The sequence below is a fragment of the Salvia hispanica genome, chromosome 3, assembly GCF_023119035.1.
Source record: "Salvia hispanica cultivar TCC Black 2014 chromosome 3, UniMelb_Shisp_WGS_1.0, whole genome shotgun sequence".
Taxonomy (NCBI): Eukaryota; Viridiplantae; Streptophyta; class Magnoliopsida; order Lamiales; family Lamiaceae; genus Salvia; species Salvia hispanica.
In genome coordinates, this window is record NC_062967.1 from 27,523,571 (window position 1) to 27,548,343 (window position 24,773).

General features: G+C 31.6%; 2 protein-coding genes across 2 annotated transcripts; one reads left to right on the forward strand and one right to left on the reverse strand.

Annotated features, from left to right (window-relative positions):
- Positions 1 to 1,261: 1,261 nt before the first annotated feature.
- LOC125209753 (uncharacterized protein At5g39865-like) lies at positions 1,262 to 1,837 on the reverse strand. The gene has a single exon (XM_048109336.1). It carries the CDS (start codon positions 1,835 to 1,837, stop codon positions 1,262 to 1,264), a length of 576 nt encoding a protein of 191 aa, XP_047965293.1.
- A 9,143-nt stretch (positions 1,838 to 10,980) lies between these two features.
- On the forward strand, positions 10,981 to 14,572 carry LOC125211301 (mitochondrial outer membrane import complex protein METAXIN-like). The gene is made up of 6 exons (XM_048111032.1): positions 10,981 to 11,143; positions 12,158 to 12,492; positions 12,880 to 12,956; positions 13,302 to 13,362; positions 13,634 to 13,793; positions 14,193 to 14,572. Exons 1-6 carry the CDS (start codon positions 10,981 to 10,983, stop codon positions 14,372 to 14,374), a joined length of 978 nt encoding a protein of 325 aa, XP_047966989.1. The 3' UTR covers positions 14,375 to 14,572.
- The last annotated feature ends 10,201 nt before the right edge of the window (positions 14,573 to 24,773 follow it).

Sequence of the window (24,773 nt, forward strand, 5' to 3'; positions counted from 1 at the left end):
AGTTAGTTGATCTTTTGAATATTGATACTCACATTATTTGGTGGATAGAAATCTCATAATATCAAATGCCTTGGCCTCACATGGGTGGGGTTCATAACTACTCCATTTTACATTTGTTATTCTTTATTGTTAAAATAGTTAACCACAAGATTCAAAATTGAATGAACAATCTCAGCTCAGTTGGGAAGACCTTTTCTCCCATTATAAATCGGAGGTTTGAGATCATGGAGTAAAGATGAACTATTATTATTCTATTTAAAAAGGGAAAAAATTGCAAAAAATTGATTTATGAGCTTTTTTGGACAATATTTAATTAATATGGTTTCTATGAAATTGACTCGACAAATAAATGTTAAAACATACACCATAGCATCATGAAAATGAAAAATAGAAAGGAGAATTAAAAATGAATATACATATCCGGGTTGGGCCAAAGACCACTAGTGAATTTACTATATTAACAATGAATTTATGATTTCTAGAGAATTATTGGATTTGGAGTACATCCAAATGTACATAAACTTTTATCTTACTATATCATAATCAAACCATATTTAAATACCTCAAAAGGTGCTACAGATGTGACGATAAAATAGTTAAGCTTAAGTAAATGTTTGTTCGTGAAATTATCGGTTCTCTATTAACTGGACATTCAAAACAGTGCAAACTGTCATCTTATATGGTGAATAATATTTTACTACGTACGACTATGTAATAAAAATGTTAATACAATTATTTGTAAGTCAAAATATTCTATACATAAAAGCATATCTAGAAAATGAAATTTGTGGGGTCAAATATTGTGATAAAGGTTGCCAATGACGTTAGAAGACGACGGTTGTTTCTTACAATGGATGGCAAATGAAGAACGTAAGTGAACCTCAACCCTAAAAGATTAGATGACCATGAAATCGACAACAACTTCAATAGCTTGCGCAATTTTTGGCACAGTAGGATTAATCGACCACCAATCCCACCTGGATCCGCCACTGACTATTCGTGCATCGTACATGTTGTAGCTAATGCTAATTATTTGAAAATAATTAGGTGGAAGATATCAATAGCCAATACCATCATTTCATTCAACTTACATATTAGTTCAAACTTTCATGACTATAATTATTCATCAGCTCATATGGATACAAACTAGAGTTGGAGATACACATAGCTAAAACATAAACATATAACTAAACCTTAATTTACAAAATTATTCCAATCAGTTAAACTAATTAAACCACATTACAAAGTAATTAACCACTTATTAACCAACGTGACAAAGTGTGCACTTAACCAATCCATTCTCATTACAATCGGGGCACCTCGCACGTGCCCCGTTCGCCACATTGACCTTCTTGCTCCCATTGCACGTGCCACACAGCAGGAAGGTCATACCCCCGCACGCCCCACAGGGGCGTGCAGAGGGGGCCAAAGGTATCCCCTGCAGCATAGCCCGCAACATCCCGTTATCGTGCAGTCTCACAACCTCGTCCGCCCCTCCCACATACTTCCCCCGAACGAAGAGCCTCGGGGGGACCACCCTGCCGCCTAGGATCCCCCAGAGCTCCTCCCGATACTCCATGTGCATCGACACGTCCCTCTCCGAATACACAACCCTAAAACTCCCCAAGAGGAACTTGATCGTCTTGCAATCCTCGAAGGTCTTCCTGATCCCCCTTAGGCTCGTGGTGTAGAGGACCACCGAGGAATCCGATGCTTCTTGCTTCGGGCATGGTTGCTCGTCTTCGTGTTGTGGCATGGCTGGCGAGACTGAGGCTTGGTTTCTCCAAGTAGGGGAGGTGTTGGAGATTTTCTTGAGTTTTCTAAGCATGATTTTCATTGTTTTGGTTTAGGATTTGATGACTAAGTGAAGAGGGGTTGGATGTGGAGGGATGAGACTAGTTGATTGTGGAGGAGTGATGAAGTATATATTGCATATTGGGAGAAGGTTTTGTATGTTTTTGTCCAACTTGTTATGTGCCACAGCTATGGCCTTAGAGTGGCCTATTTGTGGTGGGGTTTGTGGTTAAAGGCTAGATAGGTACACGAGTGATGAGTTGTATGTACCCTCCTAACATTTTATATATCGTGTCCGTGCAGCGAGGGTTAGATTTTACGAGGGATAAGTATAATCTCAATCATTGAAGCATACCTAATACATGAAGGGTGACCTAGTTCTTGGTGAGCTTGTGGTTAAAGGCTAAGTACGTGAGTTCTATGTACCATGTTAACATTTTTTAGATCGAGTCTGTGCGACCAGTGATAATATTATGATGGCTACATGCGGTTTCATTCATTGAAACATATATGATGTGTAAATGGGAGACCAATTTGATCTCTTTTACTTTATAGTTTCAGTACGAGACAACTCACATGTGAATATCTCAACGCGCTTCCTCTGATGCATTCATTAATATTTGTACAGGATCACCCATGCTCTATCACCTTCGACAACACATTTGGCTCAAGCACGGTACCAACTCAAATATCATGTTAGATTTTGAAGGGCTAGGTACGATCTTATTCATTGAGTACGTGAATGGGAAGATGATCTATTTTTACTTCACATTTTCGATATGGGACAACTAAGTGCTTTTTGTTAGTACATTTGTATAGTTTAATTGCACGAAAGCAAGATAGAGATACAATCCAAAATGGAACGAAGGAAATAATTCTTTTTGTGGTTTATAGGTTATGGCACAGAAGCATGCATTATTTACCCCACTCTCAAATGATACTTGGTACGAAAGAACAATGTTTCATCTCATTTTCCACTTTATTTACATATGTATTCATTGCTCAAATCAAATATTTTTACGTGCGTTACAAATATTATCTATTAGCAAGAAGAAAGTAGAAGATATATATACAAGATAATTTGGAATAATATTCGAGGAAGTCGTCTCCCTCTTTCTTGCTTGATTATTGGAAAGTAAAACCATTTTTTTTTATCACTTTTCTCAAAAAATTAATCATGTATTTAAAAGATGGATTGTTGCAAGAAATCCTTTTCGATAAAACTACACGCCAATCAGAAGGCTCCACGTGGATGATCGAAGGGCGTAGGGGTAATTTCGATCAATAGGGTGGTGGGGATGAAGTGAAGGGGAGACAAGGAGTGCCATAGTTGATAATTGAAGCACAAAGGGAGAGCAAAAGCAACCTTCTTTTTCTCAATTCAAATTTTCGACTTTGTGGGTATAAAGCAACTATGATTGAAGCTTTTTTGGTACAAGGCCATGAGGCATGTCCACCAATTTTCAACCCTTCCAACTAACTAACATATACAAATACACATTTTGCAAGTCCAATCACAATCACCAATCAATAACAATGGCGGATGATCTTAGGGGCTAGAGGCGGAGGCCGACCCCTCTAGACTGTCGGGAGGCCCTGATTTTCTCCTTAGGGTTGGCCTGAAATGTCATGGTCCGCCCCGATTAACATAATTTTTTTTTTTATGTTTATGTGTATATGTGTGTGGTGAGTTGCATAGAACAAAAAGAATTAAAATTAGAGAGACTTATTAAGATCATCTCTTTATTTTACATTTGGGTCTTGGAATTAGGGTTTTATAAATTTAAATGTTGGGTTTGGTTATATTTTGATTAAATGGTTACACTGAAGCTATTTATTAAGTTGCTCTAATCCACAAAATTTAAGCTGATTAAATTTAGAGAGACATGATGTCTAAGACATAATGAGGTTAAATAGTAATTATGCATTATATTTTATTTTTAATTAAAATTATTGTGTGTCTATATACTCTATTGCCCTTGCACTTATGATTATCTATAAATAGGAGTATTAATTAAGATCTCAATGCTTAATTACACAAGATATAAATGGAAGTAGTTGGGACCCACTTTCAATTTTACCACTCTTGAGTCTTAACCCTTTTTTAAAAAATTCACTTTTACCCTTGAAAATATGAAAAATGAAAGAAAAGAAGGATAAGGAAAAATTTATCACATTGACCATCTTTTTTTTCGTTTATCAATAATGAAAAACTAATAAAACTGATAATTTAACATTTATTAAATTTTTGAATGGTTATGTAATTTTATAAAATAGTAGTATTAAATTTAAAACTATGTTCACCATATCCGTCAACTAAATTAACGTATTCTTTTGGAAATTTATTCACAATTTATTCTGTCTTTATCTCACTAATTTTTTCATTAATTTTTGGTATGTTATGTTGAATTTCAATAAAAAGGACTCCAATAACAGTTATTTAAATATTTTAAATCAGTTATTTAAAATTTATCACGTGTTTTTAACTCAGTTATTTAATATTTTAAATATTATTTATATTTTCTGTTTTTCTTTTTATGATATTAGATAAACTTTGCAAAATTAAAAATTTGATATTTTACTTGCTCATACTAATTAAGTTTATGATTTTGATTTTAATTCATTGCTTTTCAAAATTGTAATATAACTAAATCCTTTGGTATTGGAACGTTGCATCAAACCTCCGACAAAAAGTTACATATTCTTAACTAATCTATTTAGCATTTTAAAGTCATATAGTTAATATTTTCTCCTTTTTTTCTAAAATGTTAGAATTCTAAGGCTTGATTCACTATTTCATTGAATATAATAAATTTGATATATGACATATTAATACTAATTGAGTTTACTGTTTTATTTTAAGAATATCATAAGATTAATTTCACTTTAAAAATTTGTAACAATTTTTAATTTTAAAGTTACAATCAATTTCCAATGCATACCGTGGTTTTTTACATTCTTAAATCTAACTCCAATATCTTAAACTCAAATTTAAAAGAAAAACTACAATCATTTTAGAATAAATCACAAAACCCTATATAAATCAGACTATAACTCCAATGCATAATGTGTTTTTGCACATTCATAATTTCAATCTCATAATAATAACTAAAATATAAAGAATTGTAAAAAATTTACAAGTTTTTATCATCGTTGAATTAAAAGGAAATTATGTTATAAATTTGGTATTGATAAATAAAATTTAAATTTAATATTAATTTTTTGATAGAAAACTTTTTTATTGAAAGATAACGTTTTGCTTTCAAAAATTGATAATGCATTTATTTTGTACACAAGTTAAAATTATTAATATTAGATAACTAAATATTTTTTTAATATTCCAATCGTGTCGTATGTATATATCCAAAGAAGTGTATTAATGTGTATTAAGAATTTTATATTATGTGAAACAATCAAAATTTAATGGTTTAAATTTACTTAATATAGCATTAGGGTAAATTAGTCATGATATAAAATATAACTATATCAAAAATATAACTATGTCAAAGTGACATAGAAGTATTATGTCACGCAGACATTATGTCTCTAAATCACTGCTATTAAATTTATTAAGCAAAAGAAAATGGATGAACAATACTAATTACACAGAATGTGTGTGTGGGGTGGGGTGGGGGGTAATTAATTAGTATACTTCATTTAGATTTCAGACCATAATTGTGATCATTATGATTTATGACCAAATTAAAGAGAAAATTCTATCAAGCTTTTTGTTATGACCTAGGATTCTGTAAATCACACTTTAGAGGTAAAACATAAACAAAATTAATAAATCATTAAATAAATAAATAGATAAGCATGATGTTTATTTGATTGAAGACAATTAAACTTGACCTACTAAATTGATTGATGATAAACTTTCACCAACTAAAAACATCATCTCCAGTTACATCAATCGCCCAAGTGTCAGTTTTGATGATTTTTGTTAAAAATATAACAATACGAGGGAATGCCATAATGTTTGATTTTTTATTAATACTATATACATATATTAGTATTTTTATAAAAATAGTATGCAATGGTTTTAGTTAATTTTCTACTAATGTCAATGAGATGATTGGAATGTTGATGTGGAACATAAGAGTCTTTTTGATATATAAAAAGGCTCAAACCATCTCGATGAGCAATGGTCAGATTCACGATAAACTCCAAGTCAAAATAAAGTGAAATAGCTGGTAGAATCAAAGCAAAATCTGAAAATTCAAAATCGTTACTCTTTTGGTTTGAGCATTTCTTATTATAAAAAAGTATGAAGTTGAATCAAAATAAAATTAGAAAATTCAGAATCGTTACTCATTTGGTTTGAGCATTTCTTATAATAAAAAATATGAAGCAGAATCAATACAAAATTTGAAAATTCACAGTCGTTACTCTTTTTGGTGCGAGCATTTCTTGTTTTAAAAAATATGAAGCAGATAAAATCCGAAAATAAATAGAAGACATATTAGAATATATGAATAGTTATGCACCTGATTCCAACATATCTTGAAAAAATATATTTTTGCTTACTATAAGTGTAGCATAATCTATTTACAATCAACACATTTAATTTGACTTGTCACACCACTTACAATCAACACATTTAATTTGACTTGTCATACCACTTGAAATTACTATACAATACAATTTCTTCTGATAAAAAATTGAGTTTTGAGCATATATCTTCTATTTCCATTTTGACAAATAAGACTCTTGCAAGATCCTCAAGAGTCAAGAAATTATTTGACAAGATTTACATTCTCAAGAAAATAGTTCCAACCTAATATAGTTAGCACTTAGTAATATCAATCTATAACAATTGGACCTTAACCCTAGCATCCTCCTTGTCGATCGCGTGTTTCGTGATAACTAAACCCTCCGGCTAGAAAATTCGAAACTGACTGGGATCGAATCCCAATACCCGCATAACTCCTATCATTTAAAATTTTATTTAATTTGTATCTTGTGTTTAAGGACAAGGGAATTCTAATTTGAATGCCTTCTGGAAACAGATTCTGTGACAGTGAATCTTGAAAGATGAATAATGCATGGTAGCATAAAAGAAGGTTCACTTTGGTGGGTTTTGGTGTAAGGAAAAAAATGCTTAAAGAAAAGGGTGTCTGTCTTAGAAAGAAGTTTGGATGGTCATCCTTCAATTGGTATAGCTGTACATGTATAATTGAGTACCAAGTATATTTTAAAGCCTACTCAACCTACTTAGAAAGATTCTCTTTCCTAGAGAATTATTTCAATCCTACCTTCTATGATCCCACGCTGCGACAATTCGGTGACTCTAAACTCTGTCCAATCCCATGAGTTCCGTTAAGAGAGTTAGTGTGTGAGCCCATACACCCGCCCTCGACATAAAATATTGACGTGGGACAAAGACCGGTTCGAGTTTTTATGGATAAATATGGACATTTATAAAAACAAAATTATGTACAAGGCAAAAATGCTAAAGCAATAGATTTCACTATCAACACAACAAAATAAACCTCTAAAAAGAAAGTTAGCAAAAGGTCAATCGCAACATGACACCAATAAAGATCGGAAATATAGGAGAGCAAAGACAGTAGCTAGGTAATTAAACAAGCCAAATCAGCAAAATCAAGCCAACTAGATCAAACCAGATATCAACACAAGTGACTTATCTTTTATTTTATTTTTTTATCGTGTTCTATCGTTTTTCTTCTATCTTTAGAAATACGTTTCTATTATTTGTCGTACTTGTTGAGATATCAATACTTTCGCCTATCATTCCATATCAATGTGTAACAAATTTCGCATGACATTTATTAGGCAACAATATGTTATGTCTTGAAGGGATTGATTTTGAGGGAGGATATGGAGGGAATCCAAAAACATCAATCACTTCTATAATAATTCAAAATTATGTCAATGATGGATTGATAATCTATTAGTTGTTTTAGCTAGATTTGGACATAACAACAATTATACATGAACTTGATATTGAGAAAGGATACAATGCATGTTAGTAATATTGCTAAATCAACAACATAAACTAGACCCCTAGTTAGAAGCATAAAATAAAGTGTTAGAAAACATGAAATATCTGGTACTAGAATCCACCCAATAATAAGGATTCCAAAAATAAAAGTGTTGCATAATTATTATATTTTAAATTTAGCATGCCACATCATTGAATTTTTGTAAAAAAAAAATAGCTCTAGTATCAAGTATCCTCGTTCCTTGATTCTTACCATTAGTAAAAGTACAATATCAAACAGCATGCCATAGAACTATTATATCCAATTATCCATGCATGATGAAATGTTTTATTGCTAGATATACTATCACATTCACATCTACAGAAAATAGTCTTGAATGTGGATAACACGATTTGTAATAAAAATTGGTAAGAAAATAGTCTTGAACGTGGATAACACGATTTATAATATAAAATTGGTAAAATAAGAAAGATCAAAAGAAATAAAAAAAAAAGGAGGGGAGGGGTGTTAAAGTTTAAATGAAAATTTCGACCCACCTTAGTTGAGAAAAACAAAATTTATTATAAATCAATAAAGATTAATTTTGTTGTACAACCCAAAATATAAAAAGCATAATTATTTTTGGTGGACGATGCTAGTAATAAGTTAGATAATTATTAATGCATGCTTATATCGGTTTCGATCATCATATTCACAACTGAAATCACTCTAACTTAGTGTACTATACAAAATTATAACTAAAATTTCATTGAACTTTTGTGATGATTTGCATTATTTAAGAAATATGCCATTAGATCTCAATCATATCACATTTAATCACTGGCAAAGGGGAACATAGAAAATATGTTGATAGGAAATTCACTTATTTATAGTTTTGTTACATATTAAAAATAATATATCAAACTTTTATTGGATCATCTTCAACTACTTCTTCCTAATTGCTGCACCCTATTTTTCAATTTAGGCCCATCCACATCCTCCGAAGTCCGATCCAACTTCCGATATTTTGGTGTTTAGAAAACTTGACAATTTTAAAGTAGTTCGTAGAGTTATGCAGTTCCGACTAACAAAATTGAAAGAATAAGAGTATTGGAATGAATTTAAATTTGCATGTGACTTGCAAAACGAGCATTGCTTATAATCAAACTCAACACTCTACCGTTGCACTGTGGAGTATTGCTTTACGATGCATTTTGGACATCACACCATATTACTGTTTTCCGAATTTTTGCTGTTTTCTGATTTTTATCTCCTTTTCACATTTCGGTTTAAGATCCGGGCGAGAAACAACTTACGCAGTCAGTTTTCTATATTAAATACTCCTACAATTTTGATTTTAATAAAACTAGAATTTCTTTAATTTGTCGTCGATCATTCTTACATGTCAATCGACGTCGTACGTAGGGCCTAAAACAGAGAGCTCAGGTTAAAAAAAACCACATTATATTGAATAATTTAAATTCAAGGCAAGATAAATCTTGAGCTTATTCATTGAAATATTTACAATGCAGACAGAATTAGAAAAACAAAGAGAATAGTAATCGATCAGTCATCGAGTTTTCCCCATTTATGAGTGGTTAAAGAGATATAAGCAGAGGCCTTCTCATCGATTCTGGGCTCAGCCACCCACCACCCTCTGTCTTCGTCGCTTGGGTACACTTTGTAGGCTTTCACGTACTCGTCTCTCACCTCTCTCTCCGTGCTTCTGCTCTTGCTCTTGCCCTTGAACAACTTTGCCAAAGAGAAGGACGATTTCTTCTTGTTTCCTTCCCCCATTTTTAGTTAGGAGATGAATATCAATGTGTAATGTGATGTGATATGGTATTTGTATTCAATTTGGGCTGAATTTATAGTGAGGGGGGGAATCTGGAGATGTGAAGGAGCATTGATCTGATTGATGGCTGTGAGTTCATGATCATGACATCACATAGGCTTTGTCTAAGAACAATAATTTGAGGAGAAAGGTTGGATCAACATCTTCTGACAGGGGTTGCAGAGCTTGTACACGAGCTGACCAGCTGAATAATACCATGCTCAAGCGTAGTTTGTTTAGCTTACGAGTTTTACTAAACGAGGTCGAATGAACTTCTTTAAACCAGGGTTAACTGGAAAGAGAATAAAGTAGAGAAGAACGACTGTGTTATATTTTTGTTAAAAAAGAAATACGTGAGAGATATATTTAAATTTATATTTAGACTACCAAATAGTAGTACAAATTAATTAGGCTAAGTTTCGGGTGAAATTATTGTCTATCATGTTCAATTCTTAGCCATTTAGATGATACTCCCCCTGTCCCACAAAGATAGTCCCACTTTGACTCGGCACGAGTTTTAAGAAATGTAATGAAAAGTGATCAGTTGAAAAAAGTTGGTGGGATGTGGGTCCTACTTTTAAAGTATTAGTTTTATAGTAATAAAATGTGAGTAGGAATGGGTTGGTGGAATATAAGGTCCACTACCAAAAATAGTAAAAGTGAAATGGGCCAAACTTTATGGGATGGACGGAAATGAAAAAACGGGACAATCTTTATGGGACGGAGGGAGTATATTTCTAGTTGAGATTGACCATTTGTTGTGGATGGGCGGGGAACTCCTAATCTAGGTCGATTCGGCTGAAACTGTAAGCTCTTGATGTGTGAATGGAGAACTCAATGAAATCAGTGCAATTTTAGAAGGGAGTACGTCCCATAAGCCCCTAAATCATTTGATTATTTGTCATATTCATAATTATAATTTATTTATTTATTTGTTTATTAAGTTAATAACTTATTAAAATAACCAATGTATGTCTCATGTTATTCACATCTTTCTTATTCGACTCGTCCCAAACTATTTAATCTAAATCTATTTTAAGTAATACTACTACAATATTCAATTAATATAGTACTATTTAGTATTTAAGTGTTTCTTTATTAGATTGATTTTTCACTATATTTAAAACACAAAATTTAATTACACTTAAAAATCAATCACAAATTTATAATCTAAGAAAAATGCAAGTAACATATTTATAACGAAATGAGTATTAAAGATAAAAATAATCAACTGCTAGTACTATTTTAGAACAAAAAAAATGAAACAATAATATATTTAGCACAAAAAGTTAAATGAAAAGTAATTTGATATAATTTCCAATTGATATAGTTAGGGTTTAAGATCAAAATCCGATTTAAGGTAAAAAAAATTTCCAGCAATCTTGCCTTAGTTCAGCTGTGGGAGCTATGGAAGATGGGAGAGACCAAAGAGATGCGCTAACACTTGTGGCAAGAAAGCCCAGTTTCTCGCTGCCCACCGCTTGCCCCAACTGTCTCCCAGCTTACATTTATCTTAAATTTGCCAACATCCCCTTCTCTTTGGAATTCAATCTCATTCATCCCGATTCTGGTAATTCCCCCGTTTTTCAGATTATTATTAATTTGAATTTCTGCTGCAGATTGTCCTTTTAATTTTTATTGTTTGTTTCGCTGCAAAATTGAACCTTGCCTTGAACGCCTTGTAATTGAACGAAATAGTTCTTGCTTTGGGATTCTGATCTACCGAATTAGCTAAAAATTGCTGGCATTAAATGAGCCTTCTGCCACGGTTAATTTTGGATTATGAATTTATGGATTTACAAATATTCTGCAGTGTGATTCTTATCTGCAAGAATCTGGTTGATTGTTAGCCTGAACACTATAGATATATCTCTTTTAAGCATGTTGGAAGCGAGCCATGTGACTTTATATAGATCTAGGGCCTTCAGATTGTTGGTATAGAACGTAGTTTGATGAAATAATTCTCTAGCAATCAGACATTTCCAGATTTTGCAGTAAGCTGTAATCAGGAACTGATACTGCAAATATTTCAAAGTCCAACTCCTCCAAAATCACTGGAAAATAAATCTTTGATGGTTATTGGATAAGTTATATTGAATATTTGAATGACAGGTTCAGGTTTCAATAACAGGGCTAGACTATCTAATAATTTCTGGAAAGAAGGATGAAACTAGCAATGGAGTTAGCTTAATTGTTCCATGGCAAATCTAATGGAATTTATTGATATCTGACTCCTTCATGTTTAATCAAGAATCGTGGCGTTGTTTGGCTCCTCAATGTTATATAAAGCTTTAAATGATCAAAGTGGTATTGTGGAAGAACGTTGAGTTTCTATAATGACCGAGCCACATATCCATTTTTCTTGAAACTTTCTTTTGACCAGAATACTTTTTTTTTTTTGTCAGAGCCATTGACTTTCTATATAGGCATTAACCTTTCTATTAGTAACAGCAAACATGATATTTGGTTTTTGCTTATTATGCATCGAAAATCATTTGGTGTTATAAGTATGCATCTCAGCTGCTACTTGAGGCCTGAAGTATGTATATCTCAAATAATATATATTGCATTGTATCCCTACCAGATCTGATACCCTTTGTTGAGTCTGGTGATTATGTTGCTTATAACAATGAGAATGGCGGAGTCCTTCAGAAATTAAAGGAAGATGGCATTGTTGACTTGGACGCTGAGGTCACTGGTGTACCTGAATGGGTTTCATTCAAGGCGATGGTTGAGTCATGGCTTGCTGATGCAGTCTTGTATGAACTATGGGTGGGTTCTGATGGCAAGTCAGCACACAAGATTTATTACTCTGATCTCCCTTGGCCCATAGGAAAGATTTTGTATTATAAGCAAGTCTATGCGGTGAAACAACTACTTGGGATAACATCAGAGAATGCAGAAAGAAGGGAAGAAGAGGTATTTCTGTTTGGACATATTTCTTTCTGCGTCATGTAAGCATATTTATCTAATGGGTGAACAACTATTTGGGATTTCAGCTGCTTTTCTCTATTGATATGTGTGCTATCTTGGGAGGATGTCTAACACATAAAACAATACATCAAATCTGTCAAGTTATAAGGTTCTGGATGGAACAAGATCTAGATTCTAGACCTAACCTTATTACATAAGTTAGCCTGTTTGTATTCTCAGCATTCGCAACTGTTCACATGATGAATAGAAATGCATATTATAATGGAAACACACACACACACACACATACATGTATATCTATATGTATGCATAGTTTCTTATGTATTTTGTTGTTTGCATAGTGTGGCTTATTCTTCTGTTTTTCATGTGCAGATATATAGAAGAGTAAGTGTGGCATATAGTGCTCTGTCAGCTAAGTTGGGGGAACAGACATTTTTCTTTGAAGACAGGTGATTTCCTATGCTCTATATAAATCTGAATGACTGCTTCCTTTTCTTGTTTTATACATCCCTTCGTCACCCAAAATATTGCACAATTTTCCATTTTGGAGTGTCCCATGGATTAGTGCACACTTCTCTTTTTGCTATTTTTGGACACAGTTCATGTCTATTTTATCCTCACTTTCTACTCTTATTTACAACTTTAGCACACATGGATCTCCATTTCTCCACTCACAACACACTTAACCTAAGATTTATTAAGACCCATGCCACACAGCCAAGTGTACACTATTTTGGGGGACAGAAGGAGGGAGTATTTAGTAACTGCTGCCTTACACAATGTTTCCAATGCAGGCCAACAAGTTTGGATGCAGTTTTTCTTGGTCATTCTCTGTTTACGCTTCTTGCTTTGCCTGTAAGTACTTATAATGGTTATATTTGAGTCATCATTGTAATTGGAGACTTCCTTGCTGAAGTGAGTTTCGAATTTTTGGAATCTATTTAGCTTTACAATTGTCAGATATGGATGGTTGTGTTTAAGATATTGATACTTACTTAGCAACTTGGTACTGGGTTTGTCTATTTGATGAATTTAAGATATTGAATCATGTTCCTTTAATAGATAGTGCTATATATAATGAAAAGCTGAATAATACATTCCTGTGTTCTTACTTCTTACCCCATAGGAAACATCTGTTCTAAGAAGCAAGCTCTTGGCTCATGCTAATCTTGTGAAGTATGCTGATAATCTTAAACTGGAGTATATAGATGCCAGTTCGTCATCTTCATCAGTTCCTCAATCAGATCCCTCGTCATCAGCTCCTAAAAGAGGCCCTTCACATTGGAGTGAGTCACTTGTAGCTCTGTTGCTATCCAATTTTACAAATTTTACGTTGTCTATGTTGATCAATTTACATGTTACATTGTCTTTGCTTGAGAAAAGCATGGACTCTTGTGAGAAACTTCTTAGGCTATATTTGGTTTCTTTTGGAGTACCTACAACTATCTAGAGATATGTTTGGCAGTTACTCGTTTTGGGTCGTTTTTAAAATGCATGATCTAGTTACTGCAAAACGCATTCCTTTACTATGATAAAGCTACTTGATTAAGGTCCGAGTTTTCATATTTGATTGTTTCATGTTGAGAGGTTGAATCATGTTCATGTGCTTGTAGTTTCTATTGACAATCTTTAGCTATTACTATTTGCATATTTCGTAGAACTAACCCCATTGACAACAAATTTAGGTTCAAAGCCAAAGAACAAACCTACTAGGGAGAAGACAGAGGAAGAGAAGAAGTTCAAGAGGCGCGCTAAATACTTTCTAGCTACACAGCTTGTTGCTGTTTTGATTTTCCTTTCCATTCTTGGTGGTTCTAATGATGCTGAAGTGGAGCTTGGTGATGATGACGGCTTCGACTATGAGTAGAGATTACCCTAATGATTCATTTTTTTCGTGTTTTTCTAGTCCGACTTGGACATGCTAGGGGTTTGAGAAAATCTGCAAGTCATTGCGTTTCTATTTTCTGACACAGTCTGCTAAGGAGTTTTGGACTGAGGTTGAATTCTCTCTTGTACTAAGCTGTTGAAGCTGAGAATAAAGCATAAATGCAGTTTTGCCCATTGATAGAGATGGATTCATAAACTGTCAATTTTTTTCAACATTAACTGATTATTGCTTGTCATGTGTCTATATCTAGTCCAGATCATTTATTTATTCATTCTGTTATAAGCTTTTGAGTGACCTTTCTTTTGTAATTCTAACTATGTACATAATATTTTTTTCTCTGTTCGTTATTAATGTCTCATTTAACTATGTAACTAGTGTTAGCACGGGTCAAAGAATTTTCAAATAATGAAAATATGTTAACAATTAAATATATTAAAATAAAATATAAAGTAAATAATATAAATATATATTTATGTATAAGAATATAAACTAATTATAAAAACTATTCATAACATTAACATAGGAGTTTGTTCTATTCTTCGTGCTGAAAATTGGTGCATTTTTCATGATTTAGAATTTGCAAAAACGTTGGGAATAAGAATATTGGAGGTAGAGAGCGATAATCTTGTAGCGGTCGCTATAATTACAGGGAAATTTGAGGTGAATGTCAGCTGTTGTGCGATAGTGGGAAAGATTGGCAGCTTATTGCTAGAGTTTGATTCGGCATCAGTGAGACATGTGCATCGAGAAGGAAATTTTGCTGCAGATTTCTTGTCACACCATGCATACAACTTCGAGAGAGGAGTGCATGTTCTTGAACAGCCGCCCACAGGCTTGCTATTTGGTTATTACATGATAGGTTAGGAATTTCTGATGATCGGTAGTATGTAGTTTCATTCGGGCGTTGCCCGCTTTCATTACCAAAAAATAAAATAAAATTATGTACTTATCTTGAGATACTATAAACAAATCATTTCATATTTAGTCTACAATGTATACAATTATAATATCTACAAATGTTTAGCATACAATTATTCACATCATTATAAACAATAACAAAAAAAGTATGTATTAATCTCAAAATATTATAAATAAACTATTTCATACTTAGCATAAGTGCGATTATAATATTTAATATGAGTGTAGTAATATTAAAATAAAAAAATAAAATAAAAGAGATGTGTAGATGAAATAAAATAAATATATAAATAAAGGAAAATGTACTATTAAACTAAAAAGAAGCATGATCCTTTTGAACTAATCTAAAAAAAGATTTCCACATCTTACACAATTTAATACGAAGTACAATTTTAATTTGCGAAAAAAAATCATACAAATAACTCAATGGATAACAATTAAAGTTGCAATTTCTCTTGTCGCGGTAGTAAGTTCTGCATAAGAACCAATCATGAATCATAAAATATACTACTCCCTCCGTCTCATGCTACTTGCACATTTCATTTTCGGACTGTCTGAAACTATTTGCATTATTTCTATTTTAGATAAATATTATGGTATTTAATTAAGGTATTAGAGTTGTTCGTGTTTCCTTTATCAAGTGTTGCCTTATTGCACTTAAAATTTTAATTTAATTACACTAACTACTCATATTCAAAATTTACGATGTCAAAGTAAAAAGTGTGAGTAGCGGGATGGAGAGAGTAAATGTATACATCAAATTAGCGAATTGCATTTTATTGTCGAAGCTCTCTCACGTAACATGAAAAATACAACTAAAAAGTTATTTAATTTTTTTGTAAAAATTATATATTGTTATTTGAAGCTCAAATTAGTCATTTTGTAAATATGAAATATGGACTTATTCTATATTGTGTTCTATATCGAGTCTATTGAGGAACAATTTTTTTTAAATCACGATCAATTGCTGGAAGAATTGATATTTACTTTTTTAGAGTGATTAGCAGTATTAATTCTCTAATTATTTTTTTTATTGTGATGATAAGTTGGACAAATTATAAACTAATTAACGGTGTTTAAATAATTTAACGGTATGTATTAATTTAAAACACTAATGTAATTTTTTGTATGAAATATGTAAACTTAATATTTTTTGTAAGGTAAAATATTTTATATAAAACATGTAATTACCTCCATTTATACCTGTCTTTCAATTGATGCAAGACGCTATGTAAATATTATGACAAATATGTTATATGTGTATGAAGCAAGAATATTTAATCTTTATAAACTAAAATCTAAAACTTCATATTCAATATTAACAAAAATATTATGTTCAGCCCAACTAAATTATTATGAACGGGACTAAATTCATTATTATAGTGGGCTAAATGAAATGAAATGGAGAGCTCAACAATTGAAAACAAAATAAAGAAAAACGGCCCATACCTTTTCACCCAAATAAATTACATTAACATTAAAATCAAATTTAAATTAACAAAACTTTAATAATTGTCTCTAGATAAAAGAAAAAAAAACGCCTAAAATAGATTAATGATCATTATTATATGTAAAAACATATTTTGAGTACGATGTATACTTTATAACCAATTTATATTAAAATGGTTGAAAATGAAAGAAACGGGAGACTCAAATACTCCATAAAACAAATTGAGTAAAAAAATAAATACTCCAACAAAATAGAGAAAACATCATCTATTTCGCGCACACACAAATCCTTCAACCCAACATGCTTACGTTAATCCCGATTGCCTACAGAAATCCAAATAAAAGAAATCCTCACCTTGCACCACGAAATCAGCCTTACACACTCACCTCATACACACTCGTGCTTGAAGGAATCGACCGATATTCTTCAATCGTCTACACACGCCAACTCAAACGATCGACCAGAAAATCACAAATCAGAGATAAACGGGGCAGCATGCGAGAGGGATGGTGGTGCACTGTTTTATGATGGTAACTAGATTAAGTTATGTGTTTCTCTTTAATGATATATGAACTGGTGATTAAATGCATTTCATATTGTGGTTTAAGCATTAGGGTAAAAACCAAATTCAGTTATTTCTTTTGTACACATATATTGATCAATCTAGTGCAACTCTGGCATTATCTGGATTAATTAATATGTTTTTAGGAGGAAAATAAACTTTTTTAGGAATCAGCACACATATAACTTTCAGGAGCCAATGTGCTATTCAGAAAGAAAAAATAGACACCAAAACCTACGTTTAATATCTTATGTTTCTTAGGATAAGTTCAGATAGGCTAATGTTATTGTTAAGTATGAATCCTGAAACTAAAACCATTAAATTTCTGAACTTTAGAGATTCCACACATAAAATGAAACCTAACCACATATGTAGAATTCAACTTCGAAGTGCATAAAAACTAATGAGTACTTAAGATAGTAGATTTAATACATTGAATTAATGCAGAGCCAATTACGGACATAAAGAAAAGCTCAACCTAACAACTTGACTATAAAAAAGGATACCAAACAGCTAAAAAAATAACCAAGAAACAACAACCAAACAAAAAAAGACTAAGATGACAAAATAAAATAAAAGCCCATAAATCCACTAAAGCTTCGGTTCTGGAGTTTCTCCTTCATCCCTGATATTGTCCCAATCTTGATAAATCCATGATATTCTCCTTCATCACAGCTTCATCTTCACATCGTGAGAAATCCAGATCAAGACAAATGGTCTCTTCAGTCTACCAAAAGAAAGAAGAAGAAAAATTATTAAGTACATGTGAAAAATCTAAACAATCATAGATAACAAAATTACCTCTGTCAAATCTGATCCAACAAATAATTCACTTAGCCCAACATCAGATTTATATTCTTGAGAATCAACTCTGGAGTAAGATATTTGTTTACAACTTCAGATAAGTTGCAAGCTTTGTTAACAGTAAAAGGATTACTAATCCTAAACTCCAAATCATTCCATATCTGCACCTTAAATAGGACATTCTGACCCAAAAGTTTATCCTGTATTTCTTTAGGAATGTAACCAACTCCATCATCCTTGAAAATTACAAACAAACAATTTAACAAAAAGACAGCAATATTCATCATCTAATATAAAATGAAATGAAATCACACCTGGTTATCAGAACCAACAATATCAGAAACTTTTTACCTAATAAGAGGACACTCTAACGATACCAAAGAAGAAAAGTAGCACTGCTTCTACCATCCACAACACACAAACCTAAACCTTGGCATGGCCCAATCATCATTCTTTGCGCAACGTCACAATAAAAGATATTATCAGCCTTCATAACTTTCTTGACACGCGTCTTCGATGCCATATGACACCATTCCCCAAAGTGATACTCCACAGTCTCAATCCTCCCAGATGGAGTATCCGTTAAGATCCTACTGGGAATCAAAACCAGATATAAACTAACAAAACGTTAATTATCAAAAAAATAGTTAAACTCTAACTAACAGAAACATGTCCTAAATAGGTAGAAACTAAACAAATACCTTAAGACATAAGAGATCATTAATAGATTTGATAACCATATCATCAAACTCAGATTTTATTTAGCCTTCTTTCCAGAATACTTGACAATACAACTTTGACCAAGAAAGGACTGCTCATTGGATATCCTTACAAAATAAGTTAAATTAATTTTAAAAAACAGTCAATAGAATATTCAGAACATTACATACACTTTCCTAGAAGATAAAATAAAAAAAAAAACACTTCTGAAAATCTTTGAATTCAACAAAATCAGTATTAAAGTACACCTTAGATGCATTACAATGCATGGACATACGAACATCACCTACAGTACAAAAAAAAAACAATAATACAGAACCAAGTAAAAAAAGCTGCAAGATCCAAGTTAACTTCAGTTCTGCAATTTCTCCTTCATCCTTGCTATTGTCCAGATCTTCAAATGCTGACTCAAACTTATTTTTCTTCGTACAGTGGGAGTGATGCTTAAAACTAAACTGTATTGCAACATAATAAATAGAGATGGAGCAGATAGTGGTGAACAAAAAAGTGACAGAAGGAGTATTCATTGAAGAGGAATACAGAAGAAATTTGAGATAGAAGAACATAAAGGTAAAAAAATGCGGTGCATAATACTTTTAGTTGCTAAACCCAGATTCATTATAAGTGATTTTTCAGGAAAGAAGATGCAAGGAAGAAGTTTACAGAAAGAGACAGGAAGAAAAAAAAGATCAGAACCAGCAATTTCAGAAGCAAAAATATAGGAGGTAAGCACATAACTGAAGTACAGAAACCTTGGGTTGCTTATTTCAGTTGATGGCTATGTGTCAAACACTGAATCTGAAATTTAAAAAAAAAATAAACAGAAATAAAAACTAAACTAAACAAACCAATATAAACTAATCAAATGTGGTAGGTTTGAGATAACAAAGAACACATGCAACAAAGAAGATTTAACCAAGAATGAAGCCCATAATATTTGGGAGAGAAGAAATAATAAGATAAAAAAACTGAAGTACCGAATACTTTTGTTCCTGAAGCCAATTGTAAATGATTTTGGAAGATGAATATACCGGTATTTATAGGTGAAAATGTGTGGACTAATAGGGGAAAGAGCCTGCTCTAGTGTGGAGTTCCCAAAAAAAGCACAATAATAGACCAACAGACCTTCCATATAACAAATACGGAGTACTAAAAAAATTTATAAAAGCTTTTATTACATACTAATATTTCGGCTAAAATAAAATTAGCTATATAGTTCAGAACTATATGCTTCAAACCTTTATATTTAGATTTTGAATTTTTTTTTGCTAATAAAATATTTAGTGTTTAAAATACAGTGGATTAAATTTCTTAGACTGCATGATAATAGGTTGTTACACTTTTTCCAAATTTCCGTATAGATTTATTTGTGTTTATAATCAACAAAGCTTTTAAACACGAATTTTGATATATCAATAATATTTTTTTAGGGACAAAGGCGTTGGAAACTGAGGACAAAGGCGTTGGAAACTGATTTATGGATACAGCAGCTGCTTTGGAAGGATAAATAAATAAACATTGTAATAGAGTAGTTTTTTTTTTCATGCGCAACCACAAAAGACAATACGGTACCACAATAAAGCCTGCAAAAATTATTAAATAGGAGTAAAAAAAGGAATATCAGTTTCCCGCCAAAACTATGCCATGTCGCAGTGCAAAAAATTGCCACTTTATATATTGATAGATTTTAAATGTATATTGTTTTATCTAAACACGATCAAATGACTCTCACCATTTCAAATTTGGTTATAAAAAACAAAAATGAATTTGTTGCTTTTGCTATAAATATTTGTCATAAAATATTACTTCCTCCGTTTCATAGTAATAGTCTAATAGAGTCATTTTGCTATTTTGATACGTTTCATAGTACTAGAGTCATTTCTTTTTAAGTAAAAGTCAACACATTTTTCCACACTTACTTTTTTCTCTCTTCATCTCTCTGCCTTTTTTCGTTTTCCACTTTATTCTCCATTTACTTAACTCACCTAACACAATTTTTCTTAATCTCCGTCCGAAAAGAAGCGCCTACGCCTCCATTACTATGGAACGGAGGGAGTACTAAAAAGGTTATCGGAATTTGGGTCATTTTGCGGAATATGAGTTATATATCACCAATTAACTTCTCATTTCTATAATTTTGATCGTTGATAAATATGACTATGCTTTAATATATAGGTTAATGTAATAAAGATGCCTATTATATTGTTAGGTAGTAAAAATACATTGAATTATAACCAATAATTTAATATTTGTCGAAGAAAACATATGCTTCCCAATATTTTATTTTGTCACGCAAAGAATTCAACATTTTAATACTCTCTCCATCCATGATTAAATATCTCACAGTATATGATTGACACAAATTTTTTAAATTGTTTGACTTCATGGATAAAAGTAGGTAGAAAAAGTTAATGGAATATGAGATCTACTTTTATATATTAGTTTTATAAAAAAATGTAAGTGGAATGTAGGATTTACCAAATATAATAAAAGTGAAATGAGACGTACCAAATATAATAAAAGTGAATGAGACATTTAATGGTGGATGAATAAAATAATACGTATTAATATTGTCAATAAAATTCATCAAATCTATCAATATATAAAGGGACAGTTTTTTGGGAGTCTATGTGGCACACTTTTAAGCGGGAAAACTATCTATTGGGCAACTAAAAGGCAAATATTATTGGATAAAAATTGATCCAATGAAATGTAGAAAAAAATTGGCTTCTACAAGAAGTTTAAGACATTTATATAGGCACAAAATTAATTGAATCTGCATTTTTGTGGACTGATTTTCTGAATTTTGATTGCAGCATAGCAGGGTGCTTGGAATCAGGCGACAGCTCCGACGAGAGGGCGGCAGGCTGAGGGAGACGGGGGTAGCAGAAATGCGGCGGCTGCCCGAGAGGATACGAGGGATCCGGAACCAGAAAGATGGGAGGAAAGTTGAGAAGACGAAAAAGAAGAGAAAGGAGAGAGAGAAGTACAGTGGTAGCGGCGGATTCATTCAAAGATCCGATCTTTACCCGCTAGAGAATAAGAAAAAGGGGAGAGGAAAAGAGAAAAGTGCCAGGAGTCGGGAAATGAGGGAGCTGGCGGGTGAGGCCGCCGGAAGCTGGTGTTTAGCACGATGATGAGCCCGACTGCGGTGGCGTGGAGACTGTTGTTTAGTGGGCCGGCGGAGTCAAGAAGAGAAGGTGCCCGGCGGCGGAAAGCAGGTGTTCAGCGGGTTCCACCAATTAGTGGGGAGAAAGAAGGAAATGAGGGAATAGAGGAAGGCGTTGGCGTTTCTCGCCGGCGAGGTGTGTGAGGCGGCCGCGGCGAGGTGAGTGAGAAGAGATGTAGAGGGCCTTGCGCTACTTTAGCATAGGGTATTAGACTATTAGGCTATTAGCTGTAGAAGAAAATTGTAATTGTACGTATACACATTATTTGTTTGGGCTTGAGTGTATTAAATTTTTAGAATTTGGGCTTTTAATAATACAGAATTTTATAATTGAATTTTTTTAATTAGTTAGAATTTTTATTGTGTTAACTGCATACATTTTTTAAATTAGTTATTTTTATTTAAGCATATAATTTAAGTAAATATGTTAAAATTATTTATATTCTTAATTAAATTATTTATATAGATTTAATTTATAAATAAAAGTTTATAGAGGGGAAAGAAATTGAAAGATGTATAAAATAACAACATCATTACTGTGTGCTAGAAGATAGGACTTAGAATTTAATTAATTATAGAATATCTTAATAAAACCAAGTATTAATTTTAATGATTAAAATTATTTATATTCATAAATAAATTTTTATATATATTTCATATCTGAGATAATATAATTCATAATACAAATTTATAGAGGGAAAAGAAGTTGAAAGAGGTATAAAATATTAATGGCATTAATGTATGCTAAAACATAGGACTTATAATTTAATTAATTATGAAAGATTTGAATAAATCAAGTATTAATTTTAATGTTTAAAGTTTTGTATTCCAATAGATAATTTTCTGGAAAACCTTCCACTTCCAATTAATTTTCACAAAATCTTTTCTTTTCAAATTTTGATTTATATATTAGAACCTGATGTAGGAAATTAAATAGGAAGAAATGCGATAATATAATTATACATTTGAAAATCGAAACGTTACTCATTTTACATAAATACACTTATCACCAATATTAATGCTACTTAACGTTTTGCAACACCAAAAAACTTTTTATTTCAGATTCTACCTTTAATTTTATTTTGAGATTTTTTATATGCACATAGGATAGTAAGTATGTAGTAGTATGATGGAGTATTAATTATTAGCTAGGGTGTAAATGTAATTTAGTATTCTTTAATACTATTATTATAAAGTTTTTTGAGGTAATTTTATTATAATATTCATAATGATATGCCTACGATGTTTATTAATATTTCTCCTTTCCCAAAAAGTATGAACATTTTGTTCGGCACAGGTTTTAATGCATAACTGGAAAAGTAAGAGAGAGATAGAAAAAAAAACCTTTTAAATTATTGTTAGTGGAGAATGCGCCACACCTCATCAGATATAAATGAATTTTCAAAATTTAAAAGTTCATACTTTTCAGGAACGAACTTAAAAGGAAATAGTTCATACTTATCAAGAACGGAGGTATTAATTAGCATAACCGTTACAAATTTATTGTACTAATATTTATACAATTTTAAAACTTTTTACTTTATAATTCAAAATTTATTTTAAAAAATACTTACATGACACAGGCATTCCCGAGGGAAACATGCCAACTATCATAATGGAGGGTTTTCAAGTATAATTAATACTCTCTTCATCCACTTTAAGAGTTTCATTTAAGTTTGGCACGGGTTTTAATAGTACTAGGAATCATTATTCTTTTTGTATAAAGTATATAAAATGATATTTTTTTAATTGTTTACAATTTGAATCATTAGTTATAATTGAATTGATTTTATTTATTTCTACCAGATAAGATAATGTTTTTTATGACTTTGAGTTTTTTTTTTTTTTTTTTTTTTTTTTTTTTTTTTTTTTTTGCTTTTCAAAATATTATGTTTATGAATATTATCATGTATTGAATTTAATTTTGATGAAAGTGAATTTATTCATTCAAATAATTTTCTCTCTTTTTTATTGTATTTAAGAATACATTTTCCTTTATTTGTATATCTTATTCTATTTATTTCACGCATGTCCTTTTTTGTTATTTTTTATTTATGTTACTACACCTATAAGTATAATTGATATTAAAATTGTTTCAATAGTATGCTGAATATGAAATGTTTCATTACAATGAGTCGAGAGCATATTGTATAATTCAATAATATGTTTGTTGTTGTTTATAATGTTTTTAATTGTTTATAATTTTATTAATATTATCTTTGAATTAATTCATATTCTTTAGAGAAATATATTTTGATATTATTGTTAATATATCTTTATTTTAATCTATTAAACTGTAAATATATCTTTATTATTTTTGAAAATCTTTTGTCCCGTGCATAGCACGGGTGGTAACACTAGTACAAACAAATATTTAGTTTTAAAAGCCGAATTGAAGCTTAACCAAAATTGTGTACTCTATTCATAAAATAATCAACGTACCTAACAACCGAATGTCAACAAATAATCACAAATTCTTATAACATTCTCACCAATTATAAAACTAATTAGAACATATTTTCTTTCAGTGACTAAAATTAACCAAATTAAACGAACATATATACTACGATGATTATGAATCGATGATATTCACATCAATGCCAATGATGATCATGTGGAGGAAGGGAGATTGATCCAAAACGGCGGCGGATTGATCTTGTCCATCTCTAAATCAAGAACCTCTTCAAATCTCGAATCCTCCATGCAGAAAACCCCAAAATCATGGCCTCCATAGCTATAATCCTCATCAATCCTC